At 44.4% G+C, this 13,377-nt stretch overlaps 1 protein-coding gene across 1 annotated transcript in view; it reads right to left on the bottom strand.

Moving 5' to 3' along the window:
- The window catches only part of LOC144824194 (lanosterol synthase-like), a 227,102-nt gene that overhangs the window by 207,655 nt on the left and 6,070 nt on the right, over positions 1 to 13,377 (bottom strand). Inside the window, exon 2 of the mRNA XM_078683350.1 lies at positions 8,077 to 8,185. Coding sequence (XP_078539476.1) covers positions 8,077 to 8,185 — 109 coding nt within the window. The remainder of the gene's footprint in view (positions 1 to 8,076; positions 8,186 to 13,377) is intronic.

Below are 13,377 nucleotides of genomic sequence, written 5' to 3'. Positions count from 1 at the left end.
TGTCATACATCCGAAGTAGAAGTAAGCTTCCACATATGCTTTTGAACACAAAGTACTGTTCAAGATTTACACATACTGATCAGGAAGCCAGGCATGAGCTGATCCCTCCTTGATCCATTAAAAGCCTCACCTAGAAAAGGTATATAATGTATTGGAACTAGGGGTGCACTTAGACATATTAACAAACAAATAAAACCCATCAGAAGTCTGGTTACAACCAATTCATTTAAAGCAAGTAGTGTAGGGATGTGTCAAGAAATATGAATGAGGCATATCTGACATTTGTCCCTACATGTTTATTTATTGCTGAGCTGTTTATAATATCAGAATTATTCTAATGCATTTGATTTGTAAACACAATGGGCCAGATGTATCAAAAATTGGGGGATGCGGACTTTGGGACAAACGCCGTGAGGCCAACGGCCAGTTCCACCTACCTGTCCTGGGCAAGCGGACCACCAGCGGACCATCATTCACTCCCCCTCTGTGCCCTGAGAGCGGCGGCGGCAGCTCCTTCCACGCCGGACCGGGTGACAGCGGGAAACTACAGCTCCCAGCTCCACCAGTGACGTGAGCTTCGCACCCGGAGGCGCTACAAAGTGCGAGGAGCACCTCCCGCCCCGCGGGACGCGCGCGGGCCACGTCGGGAGAAGCCCGGGACAAGGGCGGGACCGTCTGTGGCCGTCCGGGGCTGGACAAGGCTGGGCTGGGCCACCCCCCTGTCACTGTGTGCTTCCTGTAAGGTACTGCATTCGGATGTGCGATCTATTGTTGAACTATTGAAGGCTACCTAGCAAGTCTGAATTGACTGTCCCTTATATCCTGTGGGCTTAGGGGCTATTGACCATTCAGGCCTCAATGGGCAAAAGGAAAACAATGGAAGGGGGGGGCATGTGGTAAATAAGAAAGGAAAAAAGGTTAAGAAAAGTACACACGGGGCGAGTAATTGTGTCATGGATAGAATAGAGGTGTTGGTCTCAGAATGTGAGGAGATTCTAGGGGCTAACACAGTAGGTGCAGAAGTTAGTGTAGAACAAGGAAAAAGCAGAGTTGTAAGTGATGATCAGCGTAGAATCCCTTCAATGTTTAGGAAACAGGCACAATCGACTACTAATCCAATTGTCCATGCCGTTCCTGCAGATGACATTGTAAATACTCAACAGGTCTCGTCTTCGCTGCCATTATCCAACTGTGATACTCCTAGGGCTGCAAATGGTGATCAAGATATTGACAATGTCCCCCCTACCCTCTGTGTAAACAGATTTGCTGTACTTGAACATATGTCTGAGGGATCTACCATCCAGGAGGTGCAGCGTTGTGACATTTTGGGGGTTGACCCACTGGCAAGTAGATGTGGCTGTAGGGAAGTAAACTTGGAGCTACTGCGGAAAATAGAAACTCTTCAAAACGAGGTAGAACAATTGAAGAAAATGGTGACAATCCTAAACACCAGGGGTATATCCCTGGCACTCCACCCTAGTGTACCGCCCCACTACACCCCTTTAGTACCCTCCTCTTATAAGGGTGCCCTAGTCAACAAACCACCAAGCAATAAACCACAGGGGAGCGGTGACACCGCTTCACAGAGGGTGCGTGACATAAGGAAAACAATCCCACTAGTGGCGCCGGATCTGAGGGTGGGAAAAGTTCATGCTGACCCATCCAAAACATCGATAGCACCCACAGCACCTGGGGGGCGATACATTCCTTATGACCAGAAGCCCCCTGACCAACAAACCCGGGATCTACCTAGGGACATAACCAGGGACTCAAGGGCAATAGTTTACATGGTGAAAGTGCCTAAAATCCAGGATAGCCAGAGCCACGAAACTGGCGATTCCCTTTGCAATAAAGCAATACACTGGCTTCGCCATGTAAGAGGTTGTAGATCTATAATCCGTGAAGATATACAGGGTGTAAGGAGAATTACTTCGCGAAACTCTGTCTTAGACTGTATTGAGTTAAGGCTGAAAGACCATGTCCTTGCCGACAATCTCCTAGCGTTGGAGTTTCGCACCTCAGCTCCCGATCATTCAAAAATTCAAATCAGACATATGCCACTTTGGATGGAAGCTAGCACTGAAGATAGAGAGGTTTCTGGGGATAGGAGAAGTGGGTCAGGGCTGAATAAGGTCGATTGACTATCTCTCAGGAATATCGAGATCAATGCCACCACAGTAATACCAACACTCCGTAGGGACCCCGACTCACCAGCACAAATTGTAAACCCCGGAACCATATCGGGACACTGTCCTGATGTAGATAGCGTTCAGCTTAGACCTGGTGCCTCCAACTCTTCCCCTGTAGTGGAACTAATAGACAATAGATCTAACACAGCAACCCTGAATATTCTCTCATGGAACGTAGCAGGGCTCGAGAAGAAACTTAAACTTCCGGAATGGCACAGATTTGTGGGAAAATACGAAGTGTGCATTTTCTAAGAAACATGGAGTCTAACACCACTCCACAAATCAGGTTACACATCGTATTGCATTCCCGCTATTAGCTCTGGTAAAGGGAGGCCATCGGGGGGGTTACAAATCTGGATAAGAACTGCCCTTAATTGGTCAGTTATTCCCCATACTGGTCACTCTAGTGACGTTTTACATCTTACCATTAAAGGCTCGTCTAATGGCCCAGCACTTGAGCTTTTTAATATATATGCTCGAGGCTCTCCTGGTGCTCAATCATCCCCCGTTATATCCGTCCTAGAGAGCATGTTAGTAACTATACCACCCCACTCTAATATAATCGTAGCTGGGGATTTCAATGTAACTTTTGAACCCCAGAGTGTAGGTGATTTAGTAGGAACTGCTGAAGAGGATGCTAAATGGGACATCCCGCCTCTTGGTCTTGATCCAATTAAAATGTGGTCCCAGCGTGCTATCCAAATTAATGCCCTCGGTTTGGAATATGACTTAAGAGCTGTTAATGGGAGAACACGCTCCGACCAAAATGGCGCAAATACCTTCAATCGATTATGTTCCCCTTCTAGGATAGATTACATCCTTTTGGATGTACGATTATGGCGTGATCTGGTCGATATGAAGGTAGTGCCCTCTCTAGATAGTGACCACAACCCACTCTGCCTACAGTTAAATAACATTTGGCAGCAGCCTGGGCTTAAGGCTTGCAATCGCCCCATATTGGCAAGTAGAGAGGCAACCCCTTCTAACTGTAAGCGTCGCCTGAAATGGCACAAAGTTTCCCAACATGAAGGAAAACTATTAAGTATTAGGGAGGAGGTTATGGCCAAGAATAGAGAATTGGCAATACTTTACAGTGGCATGGGGGACATACCTAATTTTTACTTCAATAGTTTTTATCAAGGTGTGATAGATAAGCTGAGTTCGTTTTTTATTCTAGAAGGGAATTCTGCTAGAAAACTTGATCAACCAAAGCCTAGCAACCCTTGGTACTCCAATAAATGTAGGGAGAAAAGGGCAGCCATAGGTCTCAGTATCAGGATGAAGAACCCAACTGCAGTCAAAATAGCTAGGAGAGAGTATGCGAGGGCCTTGGTAGAGGCCGAACGAATTTGGGAGGAGGCTCACTGGCAGGAATTGAAGGAGGCATCATTGCAGAGGGACCCCACCCTATTTTGGAATATAATCAACCGTAGGGACAGGAAAATAGCGGACCCTATGCCTAATCACATCACATGCCTCCAATGGCAGGAGCACTTCTCTAATCTTTACTCAGGGGAAGACTGCTCAGAGCCCCTATCTATTGAAACTGGTGCAGTTAGTCGAGAAGACTATGAAATATGGGATAGGTTTGATATCCTTGAGGTGGAGCAGCAATACACAGCATTGCCCCAGGAAAGGCAGCAGGCCCGGATGGCCTTCCCGGGGACCTGCTCCGGCATGATCCCACGCCGTGGGCCCAACTCATCCTCCTCGTTATGAACTTGATAGAAAGAGGATACGCCGTCCCAGACTCCTGGAAAGGAGCCGAGGTGGTCCCAATATTTAAAAAGGGGAATAGAGAGGACCCTGCCAACTACCGGCCAATCAGTCTAATTGACGTGATACAGAAGGTGGTTGGCAGGGTTCTTCTCGTGAGGATCACAACCTGGATTGAGGACGGAAATATCCTGTCACATCTCCAAGCAGGTTTTAGGCAGAAGGTAGGAACAATGGACCAGGTCCTCAGACTCTTCATGATCTACTGGAAGTAAGTCCTCCTGGGGAAATGGACTTTGTACCTGGCTTTCATAGATCTGAAGACCGCTTTCGGCCTAGTCCCCCGTGATAAGCTCTGGAAGGTGCTCCAGCACCTGGGTATACCATCCTATATCCTTGACTTTCTAAAAAGATTGCACATGGGTAATTATGCGAGAATTAGATGAAGAAGCCAAGGGGAGGTGACAGAGAGAATCGTGGTGAACAGAGGGGTACGGCAAGGATGCGTGTTGGCCCCCACCCTATTTTTGCTTTTTATCAATGGGGTGGTGTCCTACCTCAAGGAGGAACCAACAGACGCTCCAGTGTTGGCAGGGGAGAAGACACCCACCCTCTTGTTTGCCGACGATACTCTCCTAATTTCTAAGTCACCGGGTGGTCTACAGAAACTCCTAAATAGATTTGATTCATTTTGCAAGGAGCAGGGATTAACTATTAACACCAGTAAAACTAAGCTGATGACAATCAACCACTCCAAACGCTTTAGGAGCAACATTACTCTAAACGATGTCCCACTAGATGTGGTTGAGTCCTTTGACTATCTGGGGATTAGAATTTCGAAAAGCATGAAGTGGTCCTCCCATTTAGATAAGATGCTTTTAAACCATAAACGGGTGTCCGGGGCAATCATTAGAGAGCAGCATCTTTCTGCAAGCAGACCAGTTGCCCCGGCGCTTGCTATTTATGACGAGAAAGCCCTACCCTCGGCCCTCTACGGGGCAGAACTCTGGGGCATGGAGAATATTGGAGATTTATCCAGGTCTGAAAATAAATTCTTAAGAGACCTCACCTCACTCCCTACATCCACCCCCTTGAATCCCTTGTTCTATGACACAGGAAGGAGGCATATCCAGGATATTGCTAGGCTTCGCCCCCTGCTCTTTTGGGCCCGCCTTAAGAGGTCTTTCGAGCTGTCCAATTATGCTGCGGCTTTCGACGAGTTGTTGACAGCTGATACAGGGCGCAGGATAAAATGGTTGACTCACCTAAGACATCTTGCTGGCCTCATTGGATTAGGTGAGGCTTGGGCTAGCCAGATTCCACCATCCAAGCAGGACATAAAACGTGCTTACTGGGACTGGGTGTCGAAACGTGATCTATCCATTCAGCAGCCAGGGAAACTCACTGAGGGGTTCTTCGAACATAAAAACATCTGTAGATTGGAACCCTATCTCGACTTCATTCAGGTCCCTAGGGACAGGACCTTGTATATGAAGATGAGATTCGGAACCCTCTAAGTCAATACTGTGACATCATTATGGAAAGGGTCAAACTCAGTTCCTGCACCGTGCCCATGCTGCGCACATTCGGATGAGTCTATTGCTCACTTTTTTCCGGCATGCCCGGCCTACAAAAATGCTAGAGAAAAGTGGCTTAAGGCAGTGTGTAAAGCATTGGGTTTTATGAGTTTTGTGGCTGCACTACGCATCCTGAAAAGCGACACCTCCTCTCTGACATTAGTTTGCGGAGTAGCCAAATATTTGGGGCATGCTTGGTTAATACGAACTAAAGCCTTAGGAAAGAACGTAGCGGGCCCTTAAACCTGATAGATATGGGGCAATTGACTTTACGTGACATTTTAACGCTTGGGAAACACTCGTCTTTATTCCCTTCCTTTTATGCATTTGTGATAATGAATTCATGAATTTAATCATCAATTTTATATTGTATATAGTGTGGTTTTTAATGGTTTTATATCATATGGTTATTATGACATTTTTGCTCTTTTTTTTTAAATGTGGCAATCTAACCTTGTGATTTTATATATGTAATGCTTTTATGATAAAATTTTTATCGAATAAAGCTTATCTACTACTATCAAAAATTGCATTTGCTAATCTTAAATAGCGAATTTTACCGATTCACTATTTAAGAAAAGCAAAATGCAATGTATGTAGGATTTGCAAAAAAAATTGAGAATCCTACATATTCCTTAAAAGTGACTCGCAAATTGCGATTCACTATTAACACCATCAGTGCTGCAGAGATCTCTCCTCCATGTTGATGATCTATGAATCCCATTGTTCATGACGAGCTCAGCTCGTCATGAGCACACAAGCAGTGTACTGCATGACGAGCTGAGCTCATCATGAGCATGGAAGGGGTTAAGGAATACCTTCCCATTCATTCCTATGGACCAAATAGGTACTCGCAAATTGTGAATGCAATTTCACGGTTGATAGGGGGGCCAAAAGGCCAGCCTGTTGCACCCCCCAAAAGGTAAGTGTGCACATGTGGCGCACATACATGCCCTAAGGGCTTGAAAAATGCAAAAGACAGCATTTTTTATGGAAATTGCATATTATCATCAACTTGAAGTTGGTGGTAATTTGCGATTCCTTAAAGGCAGGTTACAAATCTTTGTGGCTTCCTGCATTTCATTTAAGGAATCGCAAATTGTGATTCCTTAAATGCATTTGCAAAATAGGGAAATGCAATTTTTGCAATTCCCTATTCTGTGAATGCCTTTTACATCCCAAAAGGCTTTTTCTCATTCGCAAACGGGTCGATTCTGAGGATCGGCCCGTTTGCGAACAGGAAAAACGCTACATACATCTGGCCCTATATAGTTCATAATAAAAAATAATAATGTTCTGTCTGATTTCGTGGGTGAAGAAAGGGCCTCCATGTTTATACCACCTGTTGATGACAGATTCTTTCACAAACAAACTTCCACTCAAGTTTAACTCAATCAATCAATCATCCATTTGTATAGCGCACTACTCACCCGTGAGGGTCTCAAGGCGCTGAAGGGGGCGGGGGGATAACAGTTACTGCTCGAACAGCCAGGTCTTGAGAAGTGTTCTGAAGGTCAGCAGGTCCTCAGTCTGAGGCAGATGGGTGGGGAGGGTGTTCCACGTCTTGGAGGCGAGGTGGGAGAAGGATCTGCCGCCAGTGGTGGTTCTGTGTATGCGTGGGACGGTGGCGAAGGCGAGGTGGCGGAGCGAAACTGGCGATTCGGGGTGTAGAAGGTGAGACACTTGTTGATGTATGCTGCTCAGGCGTTGTGGAATGCTTTGTGAGCGTGGGTGAGGAGCTTGAAGGTGATCCTCTTGTTGACGGGGAGTCAGTGCAGGTCCTTCAGGTGGGCAGTGATGTGGGAGTGGCAGGGGATGCCGAGGACGAGGCGTGCGGAGGCGTTCTGTATATGTTGAAGTTATTTCTGGAGTTTGGCTGTGGTTCCAGCGTAGAGAGCGTTGCCGTAGTCCAGTCTGCTGCTGACGAGGGCGTGGGTGACCGTCTTTCTGGTTCCGCTGGGGATCCATCTACAGAACTTGCATAGCATGCAGAGGGTGTTGAAGCAGGAGGAGGAGACAGCGGTAACTTGTTGAGAGTGAAGAGTCCAGGATGAACCCCAGGTTGGGTGCGTGGTCAGTGGGCGGCGGTGCGGCTCTCAGCGCGGCCGCCCACCAGGGGTCGTCCCAGGCAGAGGGGGAGGTGCAGAGGATGAGGACCTCCGTCTTGTCTGAGTTCAGTTTCAGATGACTGTTCTCCATCCAGTCGGCGACGGCCTTCAGTCCTTCGTGGAGGTTCGTTTTGGCGGTGGCGGGGTCCCTGGTGAGTGAGAGGATCAGCTAGTTGTCGTCGGCGTAGGAGAAGATGTTGAGGTTGTGCGAGCGGACGATGTTGGCGAGTGGAGTCATGTAGACGTTGAAAAGGGTAGGGCTTAGGGATGATCCTTGGGGCATGCCGCAGATGGTCTTGGTGGCTTCAGAAGGGCAGGGAGCTTAGTGGATCTACAGGGTGTGACTCCAACAGTTTGTAGGCAACACAACAGCTGTTTACAAATTACAGGAGAGAAATCACATTAGATAAGACACCAGCATTCATTGCATGTAGGAAAGAGATTATATTTAGGTCTCTTTACAGGACAGAAAGGAAGAGTACTCACAGCCCCCAGCCCCCATCGGTAAGCTGCACGGAGCGAAGGTACCGCACCATCTCTAACTTGTAGGCCTCAGGCAGTGGGATTCTTGCCACATAGCAAGTGATCAGAAGACCTGTGTAGAGAAAAACAGCAATTAATCAGCAGTCACTGGGGGGTTATTGTGGGCTTTCTAAGCATTTTCAACAAAGGGTAATAGGAAAACATGAACAAAGTGAGATGGATTGTGCCCAGCAGGCAATGAGGCATTTGGGCTTTCGGGTCTGCAAGATTCGTTATACAAATTTTACTAGAAAAAAATGCCATGACGTGGAGCAATAAACACCAACTCCAACCCAATGATGTGTGGGAAGGATCTTAATCATAAACATGCGAGGAGCACGATGCTCATGGGAAATTTAACAGACCAGTCCAGTCTCAATGATGGGGATTTTTATTTCGGGGGGGGGGGGAAGAGTGAGTGTATTTAGGCAGGGGGCAATCATCATGAAAGTAGAATGGAGGGCAGACCATCCCCCCACGACGAAAGACTGCACTGCCAACCCACTACGCAGGGATACTATGAGCCTCATCCTGGCCGGACAAGACCAATGCTTGTCTCATGGATAACAGCCCGAGGTTTACTGCCTAAGCCCAGTGAAAAAGAGAACAGCCCAAGGCACACTGATGGGAAGAACAGCCCAAGGCCTGCGCAAGACAACAGCAGACGCCCGATGACAACTTTACTCCAGGGATGAAATTTATAATCGGACAATAATCGCCTTCAGAGAAAGGCCACTACTCTGAAATGCACTTGGGCCAGGCTTCACAAACATCTGAATTTAAGGAGCTGGATTGAATAACAATATAAAGATATGGAAATAAAGGATGACGGATGAAGGAAATATTCGTAGAGAGTATCTATGCTAATTTACTCTATTTATATTCTGTGAAAGAAAATAATTTGACTAAATCAAATATGTCCAACAAGAGACACACTCTGAAAATAATGCACAATATCCACATTGTTCTAATTGAGCCCTCAGTGCAAGGAAACAGTTCTTGACAGCACACAAATGTGCTATAGTATCTGGTACTTGGCACAGACCAAAGTGAGGGGTGTTCACTGGAAAGCCTAACCAAGGATATTTAAAGACCCATTCCCAAGAGAAACAGTCCATGACCCACTGCCAAGAAGAACGGCCCATGACCCTCTGCCAAGAGGAACAACCCATTGCCCCAATGCATGAGTAATTGACCAGGCCCGCCCCAATGGCAACTCACCAGGCGTTGCCCCAGGGGCAACGGATCAGGCCCTGTTGCAAAGGCAACAAGAAACATTGTGGGAAACCAGACAACCAACATCACTGGGGGTACAAACCAGACATATATATGGGGCACCAGAGACCTGCATTAGAGGCCCAGACCAGCATGGTCATTGCTGAAGCAAAATAACCATTGCATGTCAGAAGGGACATTCTCATTGTGGTCAGTATCTGAAGAATTAGAACAGCTCAAGCATACATGGGAATTATATTTCACTAACCTAGAAGCGAGTCAGACCTTCATAAACCCAGAGGAATTCAAGGGTGGAGGGGCACAGCAGAATACTCCTTCACAGAGGTGTTGAAAGATTATAATAGCCCCACTCATAGGGAGGATGAGACCAATCCTATCGCAGGTTTAACAGTACAAATCTATCAGTAAACAGATGAATGAGACATATTCCATCTCAAAATTAGCAGCCCAGAGGAATTAGACCAGGAATACTCATTATGGAGCCCCCTTGACCTTCACAGGTTGCCCCTGATAAACAGCATGACTGGGCTGCTGTTTACTTGTTTGAACACTAACACTCAAAAAGATGCTACACACACATGCAAACATATATTTACTCATTACCTGAATTAAAGAAAAAAGAGGCTCAGAAGGAGTCCTCATCTTTAGGAACACCTTCATATATAATGACGTGCAACTTACTTAAAAATATATTAAAGTCTCTTCAACATTTAAAAAAAGTGAATTTCTTTAACATGGACGATTTTCCCCTTAGTACATCAGATTATGTCACTGCATTGATTGGCACTTATCAGAAGTGATAGTTTTCAAACATGAATTTAGAAGCATTCATGCCCTCCTTCCAGGTCTATCGACAATGTCATTAGTAAAACATGAGGCACGTCAGCTGTCACGTCTACCCTCTATGTGACCGAAGTTATTATACATTACAACATTATAATTTATTAAAGCAAATACTGGACACGTTTTTTGTACATTGCATATCCAGAACGTATGTATTTCAAGGTCTTCTATGCGATAGTGAAGAAACAAGGAGTCAAGGTGAAATAAAAATTGTCTACATTCACACAATATGAAAGTAGGGCAGCTGGGATTGACCCCTGCTTTCTGGTTTCATATTGCACAACTCAGCCACTAGTTGGTTGTCTCTCTCCTTGTCTCATTTTACATCAAAGGTTAATGTTTTGCCTTTAATTCTTGGTTCAGGAGGGTAGACTGCAGGTAGAAGTATGTAGCAGCATGAAGGCTTAGCTTGTTTTAGGCACGGCGAGCTAAGAGGACTTGGAGATGAGCCAGAACCAGGAATCTGGCTACCCTTGACTTCGGTGGCTCACCCACCTCTATCACACAGTGGACAGAGGCAGAGGAAGGACATGATTTGACCATGATCAAACAATTTAGTGAAGCAGGAGTACTAACACCACAGTGCAGGACTCCTTGTTTCAAAGCCCATACATTTCTCATTACACCACATTTTAGTGAATGGACTTTGAAACTAGGTAGTTTCTCCTCCATGGGAAAAATCAAATGATTGCTGGACTGGAGTCACATACTACCAGTGCACAAATTGATTATGTTCTTTCTATCCCTTTAAAAAAAGGAGCTGAGAAAATTATTGCCCAAGAGCATACAATTTGCATCAAATGAGGCTGGGATTAATGAAACCCATGTATTCTCGTCCCATAGTTTCCATCTTGCTCATTACAAAACAAAGTGTGAGTAGTTCCAACAGTGAGACAAAGGAACTACTCTCACCAAAGAAATGCCACTATGTTGTTGAACCTGCCCAGACTTTTAATTCAGAGTTCGCAACCAGCATATTTTGACAAAGTGGTGAAATCAGGATTAGATTAGAACTATCCCTGTGCCATTGTTAAAACATTCCCATTTTATTACGTCCAGTTGTGGAGGTTGGGGAGTTTGTGCCTGCTCACCTCAGTGAATCATTTTCTTGGTGGGTCTTTGTCAAGGATTTTCATAGCACTCTCAATTCTAACTGAGCCTGTTTCACTAAAGACATAAAGAGATTGAGACACCCAAGATTCCATTTCACTACAGTGCAATAATTAAGTTACTTCTTGCGTGCAGTTGACTCACCAAAGATAGCAATAACCAGCGGAGGAGAATTACTCTATGGTTAACAACTCAGTTACAGATTAACACAATATTGCAAATGGCGTGTCTCTTCTATAGACTAGGAGTATGATTTCAGTATGGACTGAACTCCTCAGAATAACTCAACGACTAACAGCCCCCACCATGTACATGCATTGCTGCCCCAAAGCCCAACATACACCCACCTTCCACCCTGTTGGCATCTTTTTTTTTTTTTTTATATTTTTTTATATTTTTAATTTTTTTTTTTTTTTTTTCAAAGGCAGAGGCAGAACAAATACAAGGACGGAACAAGGTACAACAATACTGAGACAATGACGCTCAATGACAAAATTCAAAACATATAACTCAAATACTGTCTCTTTAAAGATGTGATCATGATTAAATTAAATCCAATTATCAATAGGAAGCCATAACTTCCTAGCAAATAACTTTTTTCTTCGTCCTTTCAATTTATAAACTGCATTGTCCATTCGATAAGTATCTAACAGCTTTCCTAACCATTGCTCAAATGATGGTGAATCAGCGTCTAGCCATCTTGAGGTTATACAAAAACGGTAAATAGACATTCCAATGAAAAGAAAATGCTCTTGATCAACAGATAAACTCTCGGATGGAAAATATACACCAAAGATAGTGACAGAAGGACATAGTTTGATGTTGACATTGAGCAAATTAGTCAGAAATTTTTCTATCTTATTTTTATATACAGTAAGTTTGGGACAGCTAAAGAACATGTGGCATGAGTCAGCTGCTAAACTTCCGCACCGACTACAGTTGATGCCTTTCGTCGCTTTCCATTTAGCAAGTTTAGCAGGTGTGTAATACAAATCCAAAGAGGCCATATAGTGTTGGCTTTTGAGAGAGCTGTTAATTAATACTGTATTACTAATCTCAAATGCCCTTGCCAGATCAATCCCTTCTATTGATAGTTTCCTCTCCCACTTCTGGGCTTGTTGATCGAGGTCATCATGCAGCCTATTAATCATTAACTGATAAATTGTGCCAATACGGGCATCCTTCCTACCACTCTCCAAGACATCATTAGACCCCATTACATCACTATAAAGAAAGTTTTTTTTTTCCAAGAAACTGCGGATTTGTAGATACTTAAAAAAATCATTTCTAGAAAGACCAAATGTGTTTTGGAGTTCGGAGAAGGACATTAAGGTCCCATCTAAGTACAATTGCCCAATTGAGTGAATCGATCCCAGACGAAATCGAGGAATAGGGATACTTTGCGGAACCCCTGAAGTTGAAATATTACAACATATAGGTGTGTAGAAATTATATTTAGGAATAATCCGTAAAGCTTTATTCATTTGTCTCCAAGCCAGAAAAGCAGAGAAAAAAATCTTAAATTTCGTTTTTTTATAATAGCTCGGCTCCATAAATATCAGTAGTGATTGACGCACATGATCACCCATAAGCATTTCAAAAATAGAAGGTGCCTTACAAATTTCGTTAGCATGATCATGGAATAATAAAACTTTGATAGTTTTAAGAGTAATGGCCCAGTAGTATATCCTAAAGTTCGGAAATCCTAACCCAGCACGCCCTTGCGAGAGGGTACACCACTTAAGAGATCTTCTTGACCGGCGGTACCCCCATAAAAATCTAGACAACATCCTATCTATTTTATTAAAAAGAGACATAGAAAAAAATAAAGGGATGGTACGAAAAAAATAAAGAAATTTTGGAAAGATTAGCATCTTAATGATATTGGTCCGTCCAAATAGAGATAAATGTAAATTATTTATCCTTTCTAAAGTCCTGTTAGTAGATAAAAGTAGAGGGTCCAAGTTTAATCCAACAATGTCGTCTATTTTGGGAGATAAAGTTACCCCGAGGTATGTAGCAGTAGAATTAATTGGAAGATCAGTGGGTGTACCTGTTTTAGAATGTATGATTTGG

Source organism: Lissotriton helveticus, chromosome 3_1 (genome assembly GCF_964261635.1).
Source record: "Lissotriton helveticus chromosome 3_1, aLisHel1.1, whole genome shotgun sequence".
Taxonomy (NCBI): domain Eukaryota; kingdom Metazoa; phylum Chordata; class Amphibia; order Caudata; family Salamandridae; genus Lissotriton; species Lissotriton helveticus.
Note: the sequence above shows the minus strand (reverse complement) of the source record. Positions and strands in the feature narration are given on the sequence as shown.